Source organism: Tamandua tetradactyla, chromosome 4 (genome assembly GCF_023851605.1).
Source record: "Tamandua tetradactyla isolate mTamTet1 chromosome 4, mTamTet1.pri, whole genome shotgun sequence".
NCBI lineage: Eukaryota > Metazoa > Chordata > Mammalia > Pilosa > Myrmecophagidae > Tamandua > Tamandua tetradactyla.
Genome location: NC_135330.1, coordinates 112,645,848 through 112,672,208, shown reverse-complemented (window position 1 = coordinate 112,672,208; position 26,361 = coordinate 112,645,848). Strand labels below are relative to the sequence as shown.

Here is a 26,361-nt window from a genome sequence, read left to right as displayed (position 1 = left end):
TGTGGGGGATTTGGAAGAGTGACTGTGTTTAGCAGAAACTTCAAAGAGGAAATAATGCACAAACTGGGACTTGAAGTTAGAGCAGGATACAAGGAAAACGTCTATGCCAATGGGAAGAGCAGGTAGAAAGTTGGACAAGAGAAGGCACCCCATTCCAAGAACATAAAGGCTTAAGTGAGCTTGTCCAGGAGACTGGGGTGAAGGATGAAGGGCAGAGGCAGCAGAGACTGAGGACCAATACAGCCAAGGCTGACCATGAGTGGGCCAAAGGGCCACGTGATTTCTCAGGGTTTCCATCTACTTTTATCCATTCAGAGAAGTTTCCTTATTTTAGGAGTGGGGACTGCCAATAAGGTTCTATAGGCAAATTGTCATCAAATAGTTTCAAACTGTTACCTCACATATTTATTCTCAACTGCCAAAGAAAACAGGGACCATGAGTATTTCTTTGAATTCCTCCCTGAATTAGGCAAAGCATTCATTTCAACTTTTTGTGATTTTATTTTTCTATCATTGAAGAAAAGAAAGTGGTAATCATTCTTTACAACTATAGCTATCACATCTAAGCAATCTTTCATTATTCCATTTAAGCTTATATGACTCAAGTCTGCCCTGAGGATTACTAATTAGGGGAATACAGGAAAGATGCTGTTTCCTACAAAACATGCAAAGGAATGGAGCAGTGTAACAAACAAAAGATTGTGGCACTCACCTTCCAAACTCTCAGTTCTCTCAGCTTTGTTTATATCTTCAAATCCCTGCACAGACCCCAGATCTTTGTCCATTCGTTCCTTATCCAAAACTACAGAGTCTCGGGAAGTACCCTCTAGGTCTCTTTCATGTTCACTCTCCAGTTTTGTTTCACTGCGTTTTACAGACTCTATTTGGGAAGAACTCTCAAAAGTTCGGTCTCTGTCTCTGTCCCTGTCTCTTTCAACAGAATCAGGAATTAGTCTCTCTCTTTCCCTGTCCAAGTCTCTCCTTTTGTCTCTTTCCCTTTCTCGTTCCCGCAATCTGTCTCGGTCCCTGTTCCGAGGCCATTCTTTATCAGTATCTCGGTCCCATTCTCTCTGCCTTGTCTCTCTCCTCTCTCTCTCACGGTCTCTATCATGTTCATATCTATCACGTTCTTGAAGTCTATCTCTGCTGTCAAATGATCCAGATCTTGAATGGGCCTGTCGATCTGACTCAGGAGAACTTCTTCTTGAACTATGGCTTCGTGAATCCTGGCGATCTGAAATAAATACGGCATATACAAAGAGTTAATACAAGAAAAAACAGAAATAAAATGCTTCGCTTTAGACTTCCTTACAATTTTTCTTTTTCTGTGTTTATTCCTAACTATCCAAAGAACTCATTTCAATAAAAAATTCACCTCTAAAAACACTAATAAAACTATGTCAAAACAGGTTTCCTTGTCGATTTCCACAATATAAACACCACAACATTGTCTTCAAAGAAGTACTTAAAAGCACATTAACAGAATTGATCATATTACCTGATGCTAATATGGCATTACTTCAGAATTATAATCTGTATTAAAAATACCTACATAGGAAACACTGGCTGGATCATAATTCAGTTTTATTACCTGAAGAAGTGCTTCGACTAGGTTCTCCACGCTTTAATTGATCAATCCTGGACTTCCTCTCTCCTGTGATTTCCAGGCTTTTTGTTTTTTCCCGGTCTCTTGAGTTACTATGCAACATTCTCTTTCGACCACTTTGGTCATCTCCACTTCGATGGGCAGAATCATTGGACGGGGAGCGCAGGCGGCCTGATGTATGACTACGGTTACTCCGATTGCTGCCAAGGCTGCTACTCCTCTTCTGATCCACTGGCTTGCGAAGTGGAGCATCTTCTATGGTAACATGAGGTGCTTCTACTTTTTCCACTCGTGTTCTATGGCATTTTCTATGCAATTCTTCATTAGTAAATGTAACACTGGTGGGCGTGGTGGAGGCAGAAGTGGGAATGGCAGTGGCCGATGTGGCATAGGAGGTGGCGGCAACAGCACTAGCAGTGACCAGAGCAGCAGTGGCAGCAGGGGCGACAACTACAGGAGGTGGAGGAGGAAGAAGAGAAGGCGGAGCGGGAGGGGTTCCAGCAGCAATAGTGGGGGCAGCGTGTCCTGGTTCTATGCCCTCGGTGCGGTCAGGCACATCTTCGTCAGACCAATCACTGAACGCAGTGTCTTCTTTTCTCTGGAGGTCCTCTAGAGTGACAGCCTTATCATTAGAAAGGTCAGCCAATTCCTCTTTAGCTGTTATTGGGGGAGTCCGTGGGCCTTTCTTCTTCTTACTTTGCTGTATCATGTCTTCATCAGAAATATCAGAATCGCCTTTAGATCTCTTATGTTTTTTTTCAATACTTTTCTTCTTCTGTCCTTTTTTGGGTGAAAATACTTGACTATCTTCAGAAGTCTCTGTGTTACCCCTCTCTATTCCAACATCATCATCTTTCTTTTTCTTAAGTGGTTTCTTTTGAATTTTTGCTTTTTTCTTGTTTTCTTCATAAATTCGATCAGCTGTATCGCGATCTTCAGACTGGTGGTGCCCTATAATGTCTTGTACACGTGTTCTTGAACTTTCCATGATTTCTGTCTGTTCTCTTTGCTTATCTACAGAAGAAACTTTCTCTTTGAGTTCTTGATCTTCATAGCGCCTTGAACTCTCTTTTCTTTCTGGTTTTCGATCCTCCTCTTTCCATCTACCCTGCCTATCTTCTATGAGGTGGGATGGACTGAGAGAACGAGTTTCTTGAGGTCGTACAACCTGGCTCAAAAGTCTATGTTTTTCATCTATACAAAAAGATAAAAGCAATTATATTTTCATCAGGTTCATAAACACTGCACAGCACATATAAAAAAATCACAAGCCTATTTCTAATTTTTCATTTTAAAGCTTTTTGAAGGGCAATAATTTCAGTAAAAAGAAAAACACGGTTTCACCACAAATAGTAGGAAATAGTGTCATTTTGGTAAAATGACTGTATAATTTTTAACACAGATACATTAACCACATAAGAACATACTCAGAGAGAGAAGAGCAAGTAAATTTTAAAATCTTAATTAATCAGTTTCTATGAATGTCAAAGGATGGCATTGGCATCATGGTTAAAAATGAATTAGAATATGGAGACCCAGAAAATAAATTCTCTTACTTTTATCATCTCCACTGTTGTAGGTGTCACTGTCAGGAGAATGTTCACGACGGCGTTTAGGTGACTGACGAGGGCTAGTACTGCCTTCATTTCTATAACGCTTCCTACATTGGACAAATGCAGTTTACAAATTCCAGAAGGTGAAAAAGAGATTCGTTCACCACATTTTTTTAAATTAGTGTTTCTTTACTATAACTACAACATACAATAGCAATATTATCAGAGCTATACCATGCAAAAAGTATTGTATTCAGTATCTTCAATAAAATTCTTCATTTTATTTGCTAAAGATTTACAATGACTTAAAATGCACAGCAAAATGTCTTCCTTTCTTCATCATACATGTAGATTCATTTCAATTGAATACTGCCAAATTAACATATTGCAAGATGGTAGCATTCAGCAGAAGAATGAATATAGCAGTGTACTCTCAAATGCAAACATTTGGCAATTTCATATTCTTATGATAAAGAAATGTCTATATCATTCTTTATTTCTCCCTCCAGAACAAGTGCCCTTACACTCCAATGAAAAAGGCCAGGAAGCAGGACTGGGTTGGACAAACCCTACAAAATAAAAGGGTCTTTGGGTAGAACCTAGCAGAGACAGGAATGTCAGCATGATCTGTCCATCCACATCACCTGCAATCCTTTCTATTCCATGCATCTTAATCTCCAAAATAAATGTGAGCTCCTTACAGCAGCGTCTGGGTCTTGCCCATCTTTCTATGATCCCAACACCTACCAGTAAGGAGTTGCTCAATTAGTATTAGTGGGTTGATGCCACACAATAGTCCAGAAAGTGTCAGACAATGATTACAGGCATTTATTCTTCTTTCCATGACATTACATCTGAGGAGCTCCTCTTCTCTTTCTCTGCCAATCCCAGCTAAACTCTAAGGGTAGAGGCATGGGAAGCCCAGAATTCCCATGGCCACAGTGACTAGCTTAGCTCCCTAGTCCAACCCTCAATGGATAAGAGCCTCAAAAAAGAGAGGACAGCTAAGCTGACAGATATAACCCTGGATAAAGAAATAGTAGAATAGAAAAACTGGTACTTTGTCTAGACAATTCAATAGACATTAGATAATAAATACATAAAATTGAAATACAAGAAAACAGAAAGAAAATAAAGAGGAAAAGAATTAACAGAAAATTAAGGGACATAAAGAAAAGCATCGAATGAATCTTTTCCAATTCTTTACTGAAATGTGACTTTTAAAAACTGATTTGCAATCATCCTTACTTTGACTTTCTCTCATCATGTCCATCTCTTGGATTTCTCTCTTCTCGGAGATCTTCTCGCTTTTCTCTGCGGTCATCTCGTCCTTTATCTTTGTCCTCCCACTCCCTCTGACGTTCTCGTTCCTTATCCCTTTCTCTCGCTCTTTCTCGTTCCCGTTCGCGCTCTCTTTCCCTCTCTCGTTCTCGCTCTCTCTCTCTCTCCCTCTCCTCTCTTTCTCGCTCTCGTTCTTTTTCCCTCTCTCGCTCTCTCTCCCTTTCTCTCTCTCGATCATGGTCACGATCTCTCTCTCTTTCCCGGTCTCTCTCTTTTTCTCTTTCTCTCTCCCGTTCTCTGGCACGCTCTCTTTCTAGTTCTCTCTCCTTCTCTCTTTCTCGATCCCGTTCACGTTCCCTCTCTCTCTCCCGCTCCCTGTCTCGCTCACGCTCCCGATCTCGCTCTCTAGCCCTTTCATCTCTTCTATCATCCACTCTGTCTACTCTTCGTTCCTCTCTTCTTTCATCACGCTCAAGCTCTTCATTCCTTCCCTGATGTCGAATTGGTGAGCTTGGTCTTTGATCTACAATGAAAATCAAGTTTTGTCAGTGAATAATTCGAAAGATAACCCACTGGTCAGACAGCATGGCAAATCTTAAATTTTATCTGTGTATAGGGTCTCACTGGCAATGAATCTTAAGCCACTTATGTATTTACTTTTAATTTAATCATCCCAAGAAAAATTACTCCTAGATCTTTAAAATATTATTTCCTTCACAGTAGTTTTTGTTTGCCCTCTAATGACTATGCTTTCTGCTCCCCCTCTCCCTGTTCCCCCTCTCACCTCTCTCTGCATGCCCACTCAAGGCAACTGCTCCAACCCCACTTTCTGCCCTCTCTACCCTTCACCTCTGATCTTCTCTACATCCAGCAGGACCTGAGAACACTGGTAGCAAAGGATAGGGGCGGCAGGAGGTGTAGAACATAGGAGCTGAAGGAAAAAAAACAGTTCCCTCATAAGTCACACCTCTAATTTCAGGCCAAAAATATATTATCTCTAAGTGTAGATAATATGTGAAGTAAAACAAAACAACTGTCAGTATCTGTTGCAATGACATCAAGTTCTTACCATGTTGGAATATTAAGGATACTGATGCTTAGCAAACTTGAAATAACGAAACATAAAAAAGTGTTTTATATATTTAGTTAATTACTAGCTTCTAACAAATTAGAAATTTTATTTTATCCTATAACTGATTACTCAGATGAAGAGCTGTTTTCTTAAAATGCTGACAATCTCATTACATTTTATATATTTTTTCCAATCAACATAGCTATCTCACATTATATTGACAGCTTTTCTATTTAGCCCAAATCTAAACTGTAAAACATGCATTATCTTATCATACCCACATTCACAGGGATATTATAAAGACTGAGTCAGAGAATATATGTAAAGCGACTACTGAAGTTCTGGGTATCTAGTAGAAGCTCAATACATGTGTGGTTGAACTAAATATATGGCTGGGCTGAAACCAAATGTTACTACTGACTGCAGACATAAGATGAGACAGAAACCCGAGTCAGGATATGAAAATTAAAAAAGGGAAAAAACATTAGAGATATCATAAACAAAAAAAGTATTGTCAAGACATGGGGTTAACTTGGAGAAAGGAGGTAGAAAGAAGTGAATCAAGGAGCTACAGAAAAAGTTAATTCCAAATATCAACACAGAACATCTAAAACCCAGGTCCACCTATTGCTAAGGGAATCTGAAACATTTTTAACCTACATGCATCAGGCATATCTTAACTATCTCAACCGAAACAACTCTCCACCTCTGATTTTCTTCTATGCTCCTAAAAGTACACAGTGGGCTCAGAGACTCTGTTCTCTTTCTATAATACACATATCAAGACACATTATCATCTCTTTGATTCTGCCCACAGTGAAGAATCAATATTCAGTTTCTGGGCCCATCAAGTTTCATACTATATTAAGCTCAGCATTACAGTGAATCTGCCATTAGTAACCAGCCAGGTTTAAATGACAGTCCTTAGATTTTAAATATTTAATGGGCCTAACATCAACACTCAATTAAAGCTCACACAATTAAGTACATTATAACCTGTCTGAAACGCTGCCTTAATCTCATGTCAAAACTAATTTTTCTAAGAGACTAATAGATTAACAGAAAATTTTTAGTTTAAGACATAACAGTGTATCAAATTAGCTAAAGCAAATATTATATTTTCTCAGGAAAGAATATGAAGGCTTCTCCCAACAATCTACAATCCATCATCATCAATTTTTCTTATACTTCTGGCAGATAAGTCAACAAGACTCAATTTATCACAGCTGGTAAGTGAATAACCAGGATACTCAGATGAGAATGTTTAGATATCTCCTGAATCAGAAGTGACTGGGATAGCATACAAGTATCTATCTACATTCTTTAAAAGGTTGTGATCTATTCAGTTAAGGTGAAAAGACAGCAGTAGGGAACCCCAGTTCCTGCACTCTGCTGCTAAAAGGTTCTGGCAGTTAGGTCTTTACATAATCCCTCCTGAGCATAGTAAATAAGGAAAAGGGGAGGTAGATTAAAATATTCTTTGGATTAAAAAGTAAACTGAAAACTTTCAAAATCCAATCCCCTCTACTGGCGCTGGTCATGAATGAATATTATTTCATTTGACAAACCTCTCTCTCTGTTGTCACGACGGTCTCTCTCGCCATGTCTTCTCTCAAAAGAAGAATCCCTGGCTTGGTCTCTGCTGTCTCTTTCAGGGTAACTACCTCGAGTTTCCCAGCTGTCATGGTAGTTGCCACTGCTGCTGTGACTATCAATTTGAGAACTTCTTGTGCCACGACTTCCTAAACAAAGGATACATGCACAAATGTTAACATAGACACTATCTGACAAGTTTCACCAGACACCAATTTTCCTCCCCCAAACACACTTTATACATAAAAGGCTTTTCCCCCCAATTGCATTCTAATGTGTGGTACTCACTGTTGAAAATCAATGTTGGATCAAAACACCCAAGGTGTCTAATGACTAACTCGTGGAAGCTAAACCCAGTTTTCCACATCTATAAAAAGTCATATAAATGGATCATCAAGTAACCTGACATTTCAATCAACCCAACAACAAAACAAAAATAAAAACCACTGTTTCATATCTAATTCACAGAATAATGTGAAAATAATGATAAATATAGAAAGATATTACTGCTTTGACTATAGTTTATAGTGAAAATATATAATACAGAACCAAGGTATTGGGCAAGACATCTAATGGTACCTGAAAATTTTTATGGAAAAGTGGGAGGCAAGATAAGATATTCACAGCAGCTTTATTCATAATCACCCCAAAATGGAAACTACTCAAATGTCCTTCAGTGGGTGAATGATCAAACAAACACTAATACATCCATACACTGGAATACTAATTAGTGATTAAAAAAAAAAAAGAACTACTGATACATGCAACAATTGGGAAGACAAATGCATAAGGTACTTATGTTGTGAAGAAACTTAATCTTAACAGGATATAAAAAACATAATTCCATTTATGCAACATATTTGAAATAACATAATTTAAAAAATAGCACTCATGCCAATGGCCAGGGATGAGGGAGAGGATGGGTGTGGCTATAAAGAGTTAACACAAGAGAGTCTTGTGGTGATAGTACTTTGAGTGTCTTGATTATGATGATAACATAAGGCCTATATATATAAAACTGAACAGAGCTGCAAGCACGCACACACACACACACACACACACACACACACACACACACACAGAAGTGCATGTATAACTGGTGAAATATGAATAAGTTCTACGGACTATATCATTATCAATTTCTTGGTTTTGATAATGTACTATAGTCGTACATATAATATACAAATAATGTAAAATGTTAATATTGGGGGAGGCTGGGGGAAGGGTGCATGGGACTTCCGTGTACATTTCATTGCGCCTTCCTATGAATCTATATTACTCCCAAACAGCAAAGTTAAAAAAATTGGGAGTGGGGGAGGGGTGTTAAAAGAGTAGAAGAGAAGCAGTAGACTGATAATCTAGCAATACCTGGCAAAAACAAAGGCATAAAAGAGAAGCAGAGGCTGTGATAATCCAAAAATACTGACAAAAACAAAGGCGAAAGTGCTGGAGAGCCAAGGCCTCAACCTCACAGAACTGCCACAACTTAGAGTCTGATGAAGATGATTTCACTCCAAATCTAAAAAAACATATGAGAAACCAACCCACCAAAAGCAAGAATGAGACGTCACTTTCTCCAAGAACCACCCCTGCTCCTCATCAAAATTCATACAACTCATACATGACAGAATTTGAGGCTAAAAGAATTATAGTATAAATCTAAATACCGTAGCAGGGTATTTCAACAATTAACATATCTGTAAAGAATATTTTTAATAATTAAAGAACTGAAATTTAGAACATTTTTCAAAGACTAAGGAAAAGCTAATATAACATCTAAGAGTGAAAATGTTATATACAATATGAGATGCAGCTAAGGGAAAATCAGTGAACTAGAAGATAAATCTGATGCAACATCCCAGAAAGCAAAAGAGAAAGCTGAAAATTTAAAAAGGAAAGTTAAGTATCAACAAGATACAACGAGAAGAGAGCGAGCCGCGCCGCGTGGAGCAAACAGTGCCGAGCCGCCGCAGCCACCTCAGCAGCAGCAGCAGCGGCACAGCGGCAGTGCACACCCTGGTTGCGGTCGCAGCAGCGTAACGTGAGCGCCCGCCGCCACCCGGCTCTCTCTCTCTCTCTCTCTCTCTCTCTCTCTCTCACCCCAGCTTCCCCTCGCTCCTCCCCTCCCCCTCCCCGGCACTCTCGGGGGCTGGGAACAGGCTGCAATGTGATGCGCGTCCCCTCTGCGAGCTTTCGGTGACCCCCGAACCGCTCACCGCGCCGGCTGCCGGGAGGGGGCTGTGGGCTGGAAAGATGCGGAGAAGAGAAGGAGGAAAAGGACGCAAAGTTCTCTGGAGAGAGCTGCCTACTTCAGGAAGGGAGGGCTCTAGGAACCAGGAGAATCTTCAAGAGCTGCTTCGCATTGTGACATGTCTGATCCGCCACTCCAGTCCCTGCAGCACGTACAAGGTGGACACTCACTGACCTGTCACAAGGTAGCCCTGCAAAGCTTCAAGGTCCATGTCTGAATGGATTGCTGTAGTCTTCTTATTTCTCCCTTTGCCCAGTTCCCTGCATCCTAAGACTCGAAGCCAGCACAGGCCCTGGAAAAATTACATTCATCCTAATTTTAAAAATAGTATGAGTGACTTCCGGAGAAGACGGAGGCTTAGTAAGACGCGCGGATCTTAGTTCCTCCTCCAGAACAGCTACTGGGGAGTAGAAACGATACAGAACAGCTCCGGGAGCCAGGACAGAGATCAAAAAGACAGCGTACCCCATCCTGGAATGGCTGACTGGATGAGAGAACCCGCTCCGGTGAGATCGCCGAGGGGCGTGGGCTTCCCCGGGCCGGGACGGCAAGCGGCCGGAGTCCCTCCCTTCTCCTTCCCGGGCCAGCTGGGACAATTGGACAGGCGGTCCCCTCAAGCCGCGGCGGCTGGTGCCCACTCCACGCGTGGCCCCCCAGACCAACTGGGAGAATTGGATCGGAGATCCCCAGGCCGCGGAGAATGGTGACTGGGGTCCCTTCCAAACAGGTGACTTCCCGGTCCGGCTGGGAACGGTGCACTCTCCTGGGCCGCGGCGGCTGGTGCACTCTCCTGGGCCGCGGCGGCTGGCGCCCTCCCTGCACGCTTGGCGCCCCGGGCCGGCTAGGAGATTCGGATGGGCGCTCTTCCGGGCTGCGGCGGCCGGTGACCCTCCCTGCGTTCGGATCCCCGGGCCAGCTGGCACTCTTCCAAGCCGCTTCACCTGGCGAACCTTCCCCAGGGCGAGAGTTTTCCAAAGTTAAAGGACCCACAGAACCTTTTACTGGTGGGACCCACAGACAATCGTGTGTCACGAGCGCCACCTACTGGGCAGGATAAGAAAAAGAGAACCCAGAGATTTCACAGAAAAATCTTTCAACCTGTTGGGTCCAACACCCAGGGAAATCTGACTAAATGCCCAGACGCCAGCAGAAGATAACGGATCACGCTCAGAAAATCGAAAATATGGCCCAGTCAAAAGAACAAACCAATAGTTCAAATGAGATACAGGAGCTGACACAACTACTGCTGAATATAGAAACAGAAATGGAAAACCTCTTCAAAAAGGAATCGATAAATTGAGGAAGGACATGAAGAAGACATGGGCTGAACAAAAAGAAATAGAAAAACTGAAAAAACAAATCACAGAACTTATGGAAGTGAAGGATAAAGTAGAAAAGATGGAAAAAACAATGGATACCTACAATGATAGATTTAAAGAGACAGAAGATAGAATTAGTGATTTGGAGGATGGAACATCTGAATTCCAAAAAGAAACAGAAACTATCTGGAAAAGGATGGAAAAATTCGAACAGGGTATCAGGGAACTCACGGACAATATGAACCGCACAAATATACGTGTTGTGGGTGTCCCAGAAGGAGAAGAGAAGGGAAAAGGAGGAGAAAAACTAATGGAAGAAATTATCACTGAAAATTTCCCAACTCTTATGAAAGACCTAAAATTACAGATCCAAGAAGTGCAGCGCACCGGAAAGAGAATAGACCCAAATAGGCGTTCTCCAAGACACTTACTAGTTAGAATGTCAGAGGTCAAAGAGAAAGAGAAGATCTTGAAAGCAGTAAGAGAAAAACAATCCATCACATACAAGGGAAACCCAATAAGACTATGTGTAGATTTCTCAGCAGAAACCATGGAAGCTAGAAGACAGTGGGATGATATATTTAAATTACTAAAAGGGAAAAACTGCCAACCAAGACTCCTATATCCAGCAAAATTGCCCTTCAAAAATGAGGTAGAAATTAAAACATTTTCAGACAAAAAGTCACTCAGAGAATTTGTGACCAAGAGACCAGCTCTGCAAGAAACACTAAAGGGAACACTAGAGTCAGATACGAAAAGACAGACGAGAGAGGTATGGAGAAGAGTGTAGAAAGAAGTAAAGTCAGATATGATATATATAATACAAAAGGCAAAATGGTAGAGGAAAATATTATCCAAACAGTAATAACACTAAATGTTAATGGACTGAATTCCCCAATCAAAAGACAGAGACTGGCAGAATGGATTAAAAAACAGGATCCTTCTATATGCTGTCTACAGGAAACACATCTTAGACCCAAAGATAAACATAGATTGAAAGTGAAAGGCTGGGAAAAGATATTTCATGCAAATAACAACCAGAAAAGAGCAGGAGTAGCTATACTAATATCCAACAAATTAGACTTCAAATGTAAAACAGTTAAAAGAGACAAAGAAGGACACTATATACTAATAAAAGGAACAATTCAACAAGAAGACATAACAATCATAAATATTTACTCACCGAACCAGAATGCCCCAAAATACGTGAGGAATGCACTGCAAACACTGAAAAGGGAAATAGACTCATATATCATAATAGTTGGAGACTTCAATTCACCACTCTCATCAATGGACAGAACATCTAGACAGATGTTCAATAAAGAAATAGAGAAAGTGAATATTACTATAAATGAGCTAGACTTAACAGACATTTATAGGACATTACATCCCACAACAGCAGGATACACCTTTTTCTCAAGTGCTCATGGATCATTCTCAAAGATAGACCATATGCTGGGTCACAAAGCAAGTCTTAACAAATTTAAAAAGACTGAAATCATACACAACACTTTCTTGGATCATAAAGGAATGAAATTGGAAATCAATAATAGGCGGAGTGCCAGAAAATTCACAAATACATGGAGGCTCAACAACACACTCTTAAACAACAAGTGGGTCAAAGAAGAAATTGCAAGAGAAATTAGTAAATACCTTGAGGCGAAAGAAAACGAAAACACAACATATCAAAACTTATGGGACGCAGCAAAGGCAGTGCTAAGATTAGGGCATTTATTGCCCTAAATGCCAATATCAGAAAAGAAAAGGTAAAAATGCAGGAATTAACTGTCCACTTGGAAGAACTGGAGAAAGAACAGCAAACTAATCCCAAAGCAAGCAAAAGGAAAGAAATAACAAAGATTAGAGCAGAAATAAATGAAATTGAAAACATGAAAACAATAGAGAAAATCAATAAGACCAGAAGTTGGTTCTATGAGAAAATCAATAAGATTGATGGGCCCTTAGCAAGACTGACAAAAAGAAGAAGAGAGAGGACGCAAATAAATAAGATCAGAAATGGAAGAGGAGACATAACTACTGACCTCACAGAAATAAAGGAGGTAATAACCGGATACTATGAACAACTCTACGCTAATATATACAACAATTTAGATGAAATGGACGGGTTCCTGGAAAGACATGAACAACCAACTTTGACTCAAGAAGAAATAGGTGATCTCAACAAACCAATCACAAGTAAAGAAATTGAATCAGTCATTCAAAAGCTTCCTAAACAGAAAAGTCTAGGACCAGACGGCTTCACATGTGAATTCTATCAAACATTCCAGAAAGAATTAGTACCAACTCTCCTCAAACTCTTCAAAAAAATCAAAGTGGGGGGAAAACTACCTAATTCATTCTATGAAACCAACATCACCCTCATACCAAAACCAGGCAAAGATATTACAAAAAAGAAAACTACAGACCAATCTCTCTAATGAATATAGATGCAAAAATCCTCAACAAAATTCTAGCAAATCAAATCCAGCAACACATTAAAAGAATTATACACCATGACCAAGTAGGATTCATCCCAGGTATGCAAGGATGGTTCAACATAAGAAAATCAATTAATGTAATACACCACATCAACAAATCAAAGCAGAAAAATCACATGATCTTCTCAATTGATGCAAAGAAGGCATTTGACAAGATTCAACATCCTTTCCTGTTGAAAACACTTCAAAAGATAGGAATAGAAGGGAACTTCCTTAAAATGATAGAGGGAATATATGAAAAACCCACAGCTAATATCATCCTCAATGGGGAAAAATTGAAAACTTTCCCCCTAAGATCAGGAACAAGACAAGGATGTTCATGATCACCACTATTATTCAACACCGTGTTGGAGGTTCTAGCCAGAGCAATTAGACAAGAAAAGGAAATACAAGTCATCAAAATTGGAAAGGAAGAAGTAAAACTATCACTGTTTGCAGACGATATGATACTGTACATCGAAAACCTGGAAAAATCCACAACAAAACTACTTGAGCTAATAAATGTGTACAGCAAAGTAGCAGGTTACAAGATCAACATTCAAAAATCTGTAGCATTTCTATACACTAGCAATGAACAAGCTGAGGGGGAAATCAAGAAATGAATTCCATTTACAATTGCAACTAAAAGAATAAAGTACTTAGGAATAAATTTAACTAAAGAGACAAAAGACCTATACAAAGAAAACTACAAGGAATTGTTAAAAGAAATCACGGAAGACCTAAATAGATGGAAGGGCATACCATGTTCATGGAAGGAAGACTAAATATAGTTAAGATGTCAATTCTACCTAAATTGATTTACAGATTCAATGCAATACCAATCAAAATCCCAACAACTTATTTTTCAGAAATAGAAAAACCAATAAGCAAATTTATCTGGAAGGGCAGCGTGTCCCAAATTGCTAAAAGTATCTCGAGGAAAAAAAACGAAGCTGGAGATCTCAAGCTGCCAGACTTTAAGGCATATTATGAAGCCACAGTGGTCAAAACAGCATGGTATTGGCATAAAGATAGATATATCGACCAATGGAATCGAATAGAGTGCTCAGATATAGACCCTCTCATCCATGGACATTTGATCTTTGATAAGGCAGTCAAGCCAACTCACCTGGGACAGAACAGTCTCTTCAATAAATGGTGCCTAGAGAACTGGATATCCATATGCAAAAGAATGAAAGAGGACCCGTATCTCAGAATACTACCTAATTGTAATGTAATCATGTTAAAACACTGAATGAAGCTGCATCTGAGCTATAGGTTTTTTTTTTTGTCTGTCTGTTTGTCTTTTTTTTTTTTTGGTACTATTATTATTTTTTTTATTTTTTCTCTATATTAACATTCTATATCTTTTTCTGTTGTTTTGGTAGTTCTTCTTCTGAATCGATGCAAATGTACTAAGAAATGATGATCATGCATCTATGTGATGATATTAAGAATTACTAATTGCATAGTAGAATGGAATGATTTCTAAATGTTGGGTTAATTTCTTTTTTTTTCTTTAATTAATAATAATAAAAAAAAGATACAACGAGAAGATTCAACATGTCCATTAACAATACTCTTCAGAGTCTTATTTAAAACAGAAGAATACTGAAAAGCTGAAAGGATAGAAAAAAATAATCATATAAATGCTAACCAAAAGAAAGCTGCCATCAGCAAAATAACCTCTAAAACAAAAAGCACTGTTAGGGACAAGACGGTCATTCTATAATGAAAAAAGGAGTAATTTGCCATATGTATATGTAACAGCAAAATAGTCAAAGCAAAAACTGACTAACAAGAAATCAACAAATCCACATTCATAATGGAAGATAAAACATCTTTCGGTAAGGACAGAGCAAAAAATTATTTGCTGTAGATTTGAAAACACAGCTAACAAACTTGACCTTAGAGATTTACTTCATATCCAATAATTTAAAATATATCATTTTCAAGCTTATTCAAACCATTATAAAAACTGATACTGGACCACATAATAAGTCTTAACAAATTCAAATACCAAAGAACTGACTTCAGATAGACTATTCTCTGACAACAATTACATTAACACATGGGGAAGGGACCTATAAATGTAACATGTCCAGAAACTGAAAATCCTACTTCTGTGTCAATTCCTGAGTCAAAGACGAAATCATACTGAAATTGAGATGTATTTAGAATTGATAACTTAAAAAATACCACCCACTTCATAAAAGAGTAAAATCTAAGAGCAGAAGTTAATGAAATAGGAAAAAAAAGAGATACAAAAGAATATTAAAACCAAAGACTGGTTCTTTGAAAAGATTCAAAATGGAAAGTTCTGGCAAGACTGGTCAAGAGAAAAATAGGGAAATATAACTAAAGATATAAGAGTTTAAAAAAAAGAAGAAAATTAGGAAGATCTTTGGAAGGAAAATTTGAAAACTCATTTGCTATAAAAAGGGGGAACTTATATGAACTGCTCCAAGAGGAAACAAGAAACGTGTAACAAATGAATAACCTTAAAGAAACTCCATCAGCAGTAAACCAATAATCATTAGAAAAATGAGGCAACCATCAGAAAAATTAGCCGCCCACCAGGCTTAACAAATATTATCTAATTGTCAAAAAACAGATAACCAATCATACACAAATTGTTCCAGAGAAGAGGCAGAAGAGGCAAAACTTCCCAATACATTTTATATAACTAGTGTAACTATGACCCTCAAACCAACCAAGGACAACATAAAAAATGAGGAATTATGCAGTGGTGTGCCAGAACCAGCTCACAATGGCTCATGAAAGCAGACTGTATATATCTCTTTCCCACCTCCTCCACACTGAGTCTTCATACCAATAGCTTAAAATCGGCCATCAAGGAGTATTTGCACCATGGAAATTGGTGTAAGCTAAAAATCATGATTTTTTTCCCCTGAAGTTTCCCGATGGTTACTTTAAATATTTACCACCATACCAGTGATTATATGCAAATCTCAATAAATGCTAAAATCAAAATTAAATTTTAACAAACTTATTCTAGAACTTAAAGAAGACAAAATTGCATTTACCTCAGGAATGCAAGGATAGTTCTACATTTTAAAAATATACTAACAAAAGTAATAGAGACAAACTATACAATCATTCAAGATGCAGAAAAAGCAGTCATGATTAAAATTCTTGGCTAGAAGGATTTTTTTTAGGAGACAATTTTTCTTTTAATTTTATTTTCAATACCAAAAAACACCAAACAAATGCAAATACTCTTAACTTTTGATCATTTCGTTCTACATATATAATCGGTAATTGACAATATCATCACTTAGTTGCATATTCATCATCATGATCATTTCTTGGAACATTTGTTATCTACTCAGAAAAAGAAAACAGAAAAAAATTCATACATACCATACCCCCCACCCCTCCCCCTCACTGAACACCAGCATTTCAATCTAAATTTATTTTAACATCTGTTCCCACTATTATTCATCTTTACTCCATGTTTTACTCATCTGTTGATAAGGTAGATAAAAGGAGCATCAGACACAAGATTTTCACAATCACACAGTCACATTGTGAATGCTATATCATTATACAATCATAGAAGGAGACACTCTTAACACAATAAAAAGCATATACTAAAACTCCACAAACACCATACTTAATATTAATGGCAAAATGCCAACAATAATCCTTTAGAATCTGAAAAAGAGCAAAAGAGCTCATGATAGTGCTTATTGTTAATACTATACTCAAAGTACTCCTCAGATTACCAAAAGTAATTAATCACTAGATATAATCATTTAATAGGCGAATCTACAAATCATTAGGCCTCCTAAGAAAATATAGCAACATAATAAATGTAAGATTAATATACAAACACTAATTATCATTTTCATATATCAGAAATAAGCATTAGAAGATACAATGTTTTAAAAAATAGCATTTAGAGACATATGTACACTACAGCACTGTTTGAAAGAGAGAAAGACTGGGAAACCTAAGCTCCTATCAAAGCAGGACTTGTCAGCTTCATGGTATAACTTACCATGGATACTACATACCAAAAGAATGAGATGGATTTTCTTGAATTTACTGATATCAAATGATCTCCAAGATATTTTGTTACTGAAAACTACTGCATATAGAACAGTATAGGTTTTTTTTTCCTTAATAAAAAAGCTTTTTAAAAATTATTCTTACAAAATCAGAGGGGAAATTATTGGTTACACACATTTTTTTTTTCTTATGTAGAATATTTTTTGAAGGATACATGCAAATCAGGCAACAATAGGTATTTCTAAGGGAACCAGGTTAGGGATAGAAGGGAGGCTTTTCACTATATATCCTCTTGTACTTTTGAAGTTTTGAACCATTTGAATACAATATTAAAAATAATAAAGAAAATCTTTAAAGTATCATTTACAATGGCAACAAAAATATAAAGCACTCACCCCAAAATAAATATGTATAAGAACTCAATAGAAAAAATTATATAGAGATAAATTTAATGCACTTGAAATCAAAACCCAAGAGAGGTTTTTATAAAATAAAAAATATTGATCTCTGAAATTTGCATGAAAAAGCAAAAGGCCAAGAAATGGTCTATGAGGAAGAACACAGAGAGACCTTCAACACTTAATTGTAGTAGTGGCCAGTGACAGACCAGCAGAACAATGGAAAGAATAAGAGTGATCAAAGATTTGCAGCAGTATTTGGTTGGGGATAAAGGTGGAGGTCAAGGCTAATTAAGTCTCAGCAGTTTGGAGACAGTCAAATACACTTAAGTAGGTACTCTAAGATGATAGCAAATACTTTTTAGGAAAAGATGAGAAAAATGGTTCAAAATCTGATATATATGGTTTGAAGCCAATATAAGTACTGAAGAAAACACAAATTGGTCATTTCTGACACCAATCATTTCTGAAAGCCCACCATTTTAATCTCACTTAATTTTAATGATCATTAAAAAATCTAATACCTGTTATTGGAAATTACTTCATTTTGAGTCTACTTTATTCCTGATAGCAATTTTCTTAGTGTTCTCTATTGGTCATGATGATAGACATGACTGGTTTATAATTCAACCAGCGGGGCCTAAGTCAGGCCCCATTTATTCTTGCTACTTTAGCTAGTAATTCTTATCCAGAATCTATATGGAAGATCACAAATATAATCAATTAAAAACTGCCCTGGCAAAATAGTTAATGTAAAAAATAATGTACTTAGAAGGGAAATCTTAGGAGATTTAATTATTTTTATGTGACTATACAAGATAGCAGTTTACTGGCAAGTTAGAAATCTTACCCTTTTCAGGTAACTCTGGACCTCTCCCCCTACTTCTGCCCATCCGGTCATTCCTAATTTCACTTCGAGACTCATTTCTGGAATCATTCCTTATTTCAGTACGAGAACTTTCTTCTCTCAAATGGTTTCTGCCATAGCTCCGGGACTCTTCCTGATATGGGTCCTCCTTCCGATGAGGATCTCGACTGTCACGGTCCCTGTATTCATGGGTATCACGCGTGGAACGGGAATCCCTGGGATCACGGCTCTCTTTGTTGTCTCTGCTATAATCTCTCATTTCCCGGGAGTCCCGAATATCTCTAGAGTCTCGCAGTTCCCTTCGGTCTCTAGTATCTCTGGTATCTCTCCGATCCCGAGCATCTCGAGGTTCTCTGTCATCTCTGTGGTCTCTAGAAGAACTCTGATCCTGCTCATACTCTCGTTCTTCTCTCATATCCTTTTCTCTATCCCTTTTGCCTCTAGTCTCTGTAACACAATTTTGTAAATCAACTGTAAATCCTTTTATCGTTTCAGAAAACAAGACAATATATTTAATATGGAGTTTTTAAAATGTTACTATGATGGTAATTCATGGTCTTTGGGAGAAAAAATAATAAGAGAAAATGTGGGCAAATAAGAAAATTAAAACCATCAAGTTCAAAAATAATTTCATTAACATTTAGACAACTATGTTCTTAATTAGATAAACTTTGAACGTATATCACCCCCACCCTCACTTACCCAAACTTAGAGATTCTAAACAACTGGAACCATCTCTATTCATACTACTATTGGCTTAGCTTTTTAAAAATCATTTTGAGATTCAGAGGTGCACAGTAACTTAAATCACTTCTACCAAGTATCCAACTAGACTAAGTTATTACCTCAAAATTACAAAAACATCATCACCTAAAAACTACAAAAAAAAATACTCAAGTATCTGAGAGTGGTTTTTGTTAGGAAGCTGGCTGGCAAAGAGATATTAGTTCCTTTCTCTTTTCTTGAGCTGTTTAATGTTATCACATTCCTGCATGTACCAGGATCTCTAAATTTTCTCTACTTATTTTCTAACATTTCATAGAAAAATAAAGAAATGACTTCAAATTTTAAAAAGCAGAATGAACCTCACCAGATATCTAATTGAAATCTGTCATTTTATAAATGAAAAAATAAAAGGTCCAAAGTTTAAATGGCATAATCAAACCTCATTCCTTAACAGAATTCATAGATTAGAAACCATTTTTTAAATATGCCTAGAATAGGTATAATTGATGACAGCATAAATCTTAGTGAAGCCAAAGAATTAACAAAAGAACCCTGAAGTAAAAACCCTGTCCTTTTTTTAAATCAGATTCCTCTGTGAGTTTCTTCTACACCCTAACACTGTTATTTTATCAACTGCTATTGTAACACCCTTATGCCTACGACATTTGTATTTACTTTCTCTTCTCTTTGCCCTCAGTGGTTGTGTCCACAGACTTATTCGCACACCAGAGGCTCTAACATCCCTAACCTATCTTTCACGTCCATATGCCTAGGTCCACAGATGCTATTAAAGGATAGAAGCAACAGGCAAGGAATTGATATATTTCTATCTTTTCTGTGCACATCTAACTCCTCCAAAATCTGTGCCTAAAAATTGGCTCATTTAAGTCCTGATATTTTAAAATTATCTCCCCATCTGTCTTTACAGACACATCTATTAAAACCTCTCCATCCTTCTACTGAAAATATCCAGATGTCAGAGAACGACATCTCTAAATAGAGAGGAACAAACATCTGCTCAATCTCTTACATGGAAGGTTAAAGAAATGGCATCCTCACAAAGTGTTTAAATACATGATTTGTTATTAAAAAGATTATTCCTGTAAAATAAGTTCCTCTTACTATCCAAAAAAGCATTCCTATGAGACTCAGTTGCACATCATTTGCCCTTCATTAGTATGTTTATTATGTTTTCAAATACTAAAGTGTGCTGGTTTGAAAGGATGTATGTCCCCTGGAAAAGCCATGTTTTAATCAAAATCCCATTTCGTAAAGGCAGAATAATCCCTATTCAATACTGTATGTTCAAATCTGTAATTAGATCATCTCCATGGAGAAGTAACCCAATCAAGAGTGGTTGTTAAGCTGGATTAGGGGAGAAGTATCTCCACCCATTTGGGTGGGTCTTGATTAGTTTCTGGAGTCCTATAAAAGAGGAAACATTTGGGAGAATGAAAGAGATTCAGAAAGAGCAGAGCAGAATGACATAGCCATGAGAAGCAGAGTCCACCAGCCAGCAATCTTTGGAGATGAAGAAGGAACATGCCTCCCGGGGAGCTTCATGAAACAGGAAGCCAGGAGAAGAAGCTAGCAGATGATGCCATGCTCACCATGTGCCCTTCCAGATGAGAGAGGAACCCTGAACATGCTCACCATGTCCCTTGCCAGATGAGAGAGAAACTCTGTGTTCACCATGTGCCCTTCCAGTTGAGAAAGAAACCCTCATCAGCCTTCTTGAACCAAGGTATCTTTCCCTGGATGCCTTAGATTGGACATTTCTATAGACTTACTTTAATTGGGACATTTTCTTGGCCTTAAAACTGTAAACTAGCAACTTATTAAATTCCCCTTTTTAAAAATCATTCTGTTTCTGGTATATTGCATTCCGGGAGCTAGCAAACTAAAACATAAAGGAAAGAGTTTTTGTTAAGTGTTCACCAAACGTACACGCTATTACCTGGTCAACTGTAGTTGTTAAATATCTTATTAAAATAGATAGGTATAAGAGAATTTTGCCATCTTATGAATGTTCCATTAATACTGTTGTGCTGATCTAACTTCAAAATCAACCACAAAGGAATAATCTACAAAATACTTGCTCTCTCTGTCCCTACCAACACACACATTAATTTCTTGAATGAAAGAACCTGATAACAATTATTGCTTGCACTGCTGACAAGAAGAGAAAAACTAAGATGGCTGATAGGAGACTGCTGTAGTATGCTCTGAGAGAGGTTTTTAAAATGCGATTACACAGACTTCCAGGAAGATGGCCAAATAGAGTAGCTCGAGATTAGCCCTGCTTCATGGACAAGTTAGAGAAGGCACAGGAGGGGGACTAAGGTGGCAACTCAGCAGCTGACTTGGAAAGCCTCCTGCACCATGGGGCAGCCCTGGTTGCAGAGGCCGAGGAACTGAGAGGGAGAAAGCTAGAGCCTGGTGCAGAGGTGCGGAGCCCACAGAAGTGCATGGACGGCAGCCACTGGGATTAGGAAGTAAGCCAGGCCGTGTTCCTTGGGCACACTATCCTCACCAGTGCAACCCCATAACCAGCAAATCAGCCCACACCCCATGCACCCAAACCCTGTCACCCACACCTATACCCCGCGCTCCAGGCGTGCCCCACCTCACCAGCCCCCAGTGCATGTACCTGCCCCATACCCCCACCCCAAATGCAGTCCAACCTGCCTCTCTCCTGCACCCCTCCTGAGCACTACCTTCCCATCCCTGTTCCCTGCAGGCTGCTGCCATGCACAAAGGCTGCGTCCCCCTGTCCCCCTGCCCACAGTGTCGCACAGTCTCACCCCCCCACCCCCTCAAGCTCTGTGCATCTGTTAAAGGCACTCCCAGGCCCACGCATGTACAAAGGCCCCCAATCACGTCATTCACCTCTTGGGAACTGCTCTTTATAGCAGTCCTAGAAACGTGCATGCACACGACCCTCAGCCTCACTTCCCAGCTCTGAGAAAGTGCCAACCGGCACAGCCAGGTCACATCTGCCCCGAATCCATGAAGGCATAACACTGACCTGCTGCCACAGCTCTATGCACGTGCACAAAAGGCCCTGTGCCTTAGACCAGTGCATACCAGGGTTGCGCTCCCCAGACCGGTACATCTGCACAGCGACATCCTCCCTGGCTAATAACTCTAGTAAATAAAATAAGTGGGATAGCAAATGACATAAAGGAGATCAAGAAGACAGCAGAAGAGCATAAAGAGGAATTTGAAAGAATAAATAGAAAAACAGCATGTATCACAGAGATCAAAGACTGCTGATCAAATAAAAAACATACAGAAGAAGAGAAATAACAAAGATTAAAGCAGAGATAAATGAATGGGAGAACAAAAGGACAAAAGAAAGAATCAATAAAACCAAAAGTTGGTTCTTTGAGAAAATCAATAATGTTTGATGGGCCACTAGCAAGAACGACAAAAAGAGGATGTAAATAAACAAAATCAGAAATGAGAAGGGGTGCATTAACCACAGACCCTGATGAAATAAAATAAATCATAAGGGGATACTATGAACAACTATACACAAAGAAACTAGACAACTTAGATGAAATGGACAAATTCCTGGAGACTCACAACCAAGCTACACTGACTCAGGAAGAAATAGAAGATTTCAACAAAACAATCAGAAGTAAAGAGATTCAATCAGTCATCAAAATTCTTCCTACAAAGAAGAGCCCAGGGACAGATGGCTCGCAGGGGAATTTTATCAAACATTCCATAAAGCAATAATGCCATTCCTGCTCAACTTTTCTAAAAAACTGAAGAAAAAGGAACTCTATCTAACACATTTTATGAAGCTAATATATTTTAATACCCAAACTGGGTAAAGATGCCATAAGAAAGGAAAACTACAGGCCAATCTCCCTAATGAACATAGACGCAAAAATTCTCAATAAAATTATTAGTAAATCGAATCCAACAACATTAAAAGAATACACTATGTTGCTGTGAGGTGTATACCAGGAATGCAAGGATGGTTCAATCCAAGAAAGTCAATTACTGTAATACAGTGCATTAACAAATCAAAAGGGAAAAATCACATGATCATCTCGATTGATTGATACTGAAAAAGCATTCAATAAAATTCAGCATCCTTTTCTGATAAAAAACACTCCAAAACACAGGAATCAAACGTAACTACCTCGATATGATAGAGGGAATATGTGAAAAACCGATAGCAAGCATAGTATTGCTTGGAGACAGACTGAAAGCTTTCCCCCTAAGATCAGGTATAAGACAAGGATGCCCACTGTCATCACTATTATTCAATATTGTGCTAGAAGTTCTAGCTAGAGCAATCAGGCAGGAAAAGAAATAAAAGGCATCAAAATTGGAAAGGAAGAAGTAAAACTCACATTATTTGCAGATGATATGATAGTACACTAGGAAGATTCTGAGAAATCTACAGCAAAGTTACCTGAGCTAATAAATTCAGCAAGGTGGTGGGATATAAAATTATTGTGCAAAAATTAGCAACATTTCCATACACAAGCAATGACCTAGCTGAGGAGTCAGTTATGGAAAAAATTCTATTTAAAATAGCAACTAAAACAATCAAGTACTGAGGAATGAACTTAACTAGGGACGTAAAGGATTTGTACACAGAAAACTACGTAACATTGCTAAAAGGAATCAAAGGAGATCTAAATAGGTAGAAAGACAGTCCCTGCTAATGGATAGGAATGGTAAATATAGTTAAGATGTCAATTCTCACCAAACCGATCTACAGATTCAACACAGTACAGATCAAAATTCCAACAACCCACTTTGAAAATTTTGAAGTGCTAACTATCAAATTCATCTGGAAGGGAAAGAGACCCCAAATAGCTAAAAGCATCCTAAGAAACAAGAACAAAGTGGAAGGATTAATACTCCCTGACTTTAGGTCAAAACAGCATGGTACTGGCACAACGACAGAAGCAGTAACCAATGGAATCGAATCAAGAATGCAGAAGCAGATTACCAAATCTATGATCAACTGATTTTTGAAAAGGCCCACAAATCCTCTGAACTGGGACAAAATAGTCTTTTTCAATAATTAGGCATGGTAGAACTGGATATCAATGGCCAAAAGAATGAAAGGGGGCCCCTATCTTACACCCAACACAAAAATTAACTCAAAGTGGATTAAACACCTAAATATAACAACTACCACCATAAAGCTTCTAGAAGAAAATGCAGGGAAACATCTGCAAGACCTAGTAATATTAGGCAGCTTCCTAAACTTTACACCCAAAGCATAAGCAACAAAAGAAAAACAAGATTAATGGGAATTCTTCAAAATCAAATGCTTCTGCACTTCAAAAGATTTTGTCAAAAAGGTGAAGAGGCAGCCAACTCAATGGGAAAAAATATTTGGAAATTACATATTGGACAAAGGTTTGATTTCCTGTATATACAAAGAAATCATACAACACGGCAACAAAAGAACAAACAATCCAATTATAAAATGGGCTAAAGATATGAATAGGCATTTTTCTGAAGAACAAATACAAATGGCTCAAAAACACATGAAGAGATGCTCATTTTTATTGGGTATAAGGGAAATACAGATCAAGACTATAATGACATACGACCTCACACCTATAAAAATGGCTGCCATTAAACAAACAGGAAACTATAAATGTTAGAGAGGATGTGGAGAAACTGGGACACTTATGCACTAGGGAACTAAATATCAAGTTTAGCCCTATGACCTAGCAATAGCACTACTTGGTATATACCCAGAAGAGCTGAAAGCAACTACAAAAACAGACATTGGCACACTGATGTTCATAGCAGCATTATTCACGATCGCCAAAAGATGGAAACCAACCAAACGCCCAGCAACAGATGAGTGGATCAACAAAATGTGGTGTATACATACGACGGAATATTATGCAGCAGGAAGACGAAATGACATCCTGAAGCACATGACAAGATGGATGAACCTTGAGGACGTAATGCTGAGTGAAGTTAGCCAGACAGAAAAGGACAGATACTGTATGACTTCACTTTTATGACCAGCATAAAGGTATAATGAAAGGCTAATAATACAGAATATAAGGCACTTAGAGATACATAGAAGTTAGAGATGAACTGTTAGCTAATGAGGTTGAACTCCAGTGTAAGGGAATAGATAGGAATGAATGTGGTTCTCTAGTGGGTCTGTAAGCAATATTACCACACTGAAGATGAACAAGATTGAAAGGGGTTGTACAGAGCTACGTGTCCCATTGATTATCACTAGAAATATGAGTTTGTTTTCATAAGAATTACTTCAAAGATATGACTCTTATATAAAGAGTGTTTAAGTCCAGGGTACAGGGGGACTGCTAAAGCTATGTTTAAAAGGAAACCATCAGGGTGGGCCACTGTGGCTCAGCAGGCAAGAATGCTCGCCTGCCATGCCAGAGGACCCGGGTTCGATTCCCAGTGCCTGCCCATGTAAAAAAATAAATAAATAAATAAAAGGAAACCATCAGCACTACCATAGCAAGAGCAGAGGTAAATAATGGGGGCAGAGACAAGAGTTAATAGATTTCCCATTTGGTGAGGGTGTGCTTATTGGTTTTCTTTCTCTTGGGAACAATGAAATTAACAATATTTGAGAATATTGATGGACTCTGGACTTTGGGCCCTCTACATGATGCCCGATGAATGCAGGTAGCTACAGGATGCACTGATAGTGAAGTAGATTGGCAAATGATGGGGTATACTTATAAACAAACGTTGTGCTACTACAAAAAAGAACAAAGTCATAAGGCATGCAATGATGTGAATGAACAAGTGGGACATTTGGTGAGGCAAAATAAGCCAGAAACAAAAAAGAAGAAGAATGATATGGTCACCTTTAAAAAATGCTTATAAGAAAACAGAGGTCTATACTGCAAGCTTTTAGAGCAGACACATTAAGTCTGGAGTGGTGATTATTACTTCTGGATTTTGAGAGGCTATCTTATATACATAACCTGATATTTAGAGATAAGAATGAAGCCAAACAAGTTGGGGTTAAAGTAATCCAGAACATAGGGGTAAGGAAGACAATGTTGATATTTTGGAACCACATATACTCTTTGAGACCAATAGAAGAAAGGTTTATTTGGTCTGGAACCGAAATTTTCTGTAGTGCTTAATCTAATTTAACCTGCTTGAGCAACTCATTTGAACAATGAAAACACAGGGAGC

At 38.3% G+C, this 26,361-nt stretch overlaps 1 protein-coding gene across 6 annotated transcripts in view; it reads right to left on the bottom strand.

Annotated features, from left to right (window-relative positions):
• The window catches only part of ZC3H13 (zinc finger CCCH-type containing 13), a 92,689-nt gene that overhangs the window by 13,524 nt on the left and 52,804 nt on the right, over window positions 1-26,361 (bottom strand). For 5 of the 6 annotated variants that reach the window (XM_077158266.1, XM_077158268.1, XM_077158270.1 and 2 more), the window contains 7 exons: window positions 18,436-18,900; window positions 7,081-7,254; window positions 5,318-5,371; window positions 4,408-4,963; window positions 3,163-3,266; window positions 1,592-2,800; window positions 713-1,234 (listed from right to left, as the gene is read on the bottom strand). In XM_077158266.1, coding sequence (XP_077014381.1) covers window positions 713-1,234; window positions 1,592-2,800; window positions 3,163-3,266; window positions 4,408-4,963; window positions 5,318-5,371; window positions 7,081-7,254; window positions 18,436-18,900 — 3,084 coding nt within the window. The remainder of the gene's footprint in view (window positions 1-712; window positions 1,235-1,591; window positions 2,801-3,162; window positions 3,267-4,407; window positions 4,964-5,317; window positions 5,372-7,080; window positions 7,255-18,435; window positions 18,901-26,361) is intronic. The other variant, XM_077158271.1, reaches the window with a different exon arrangement.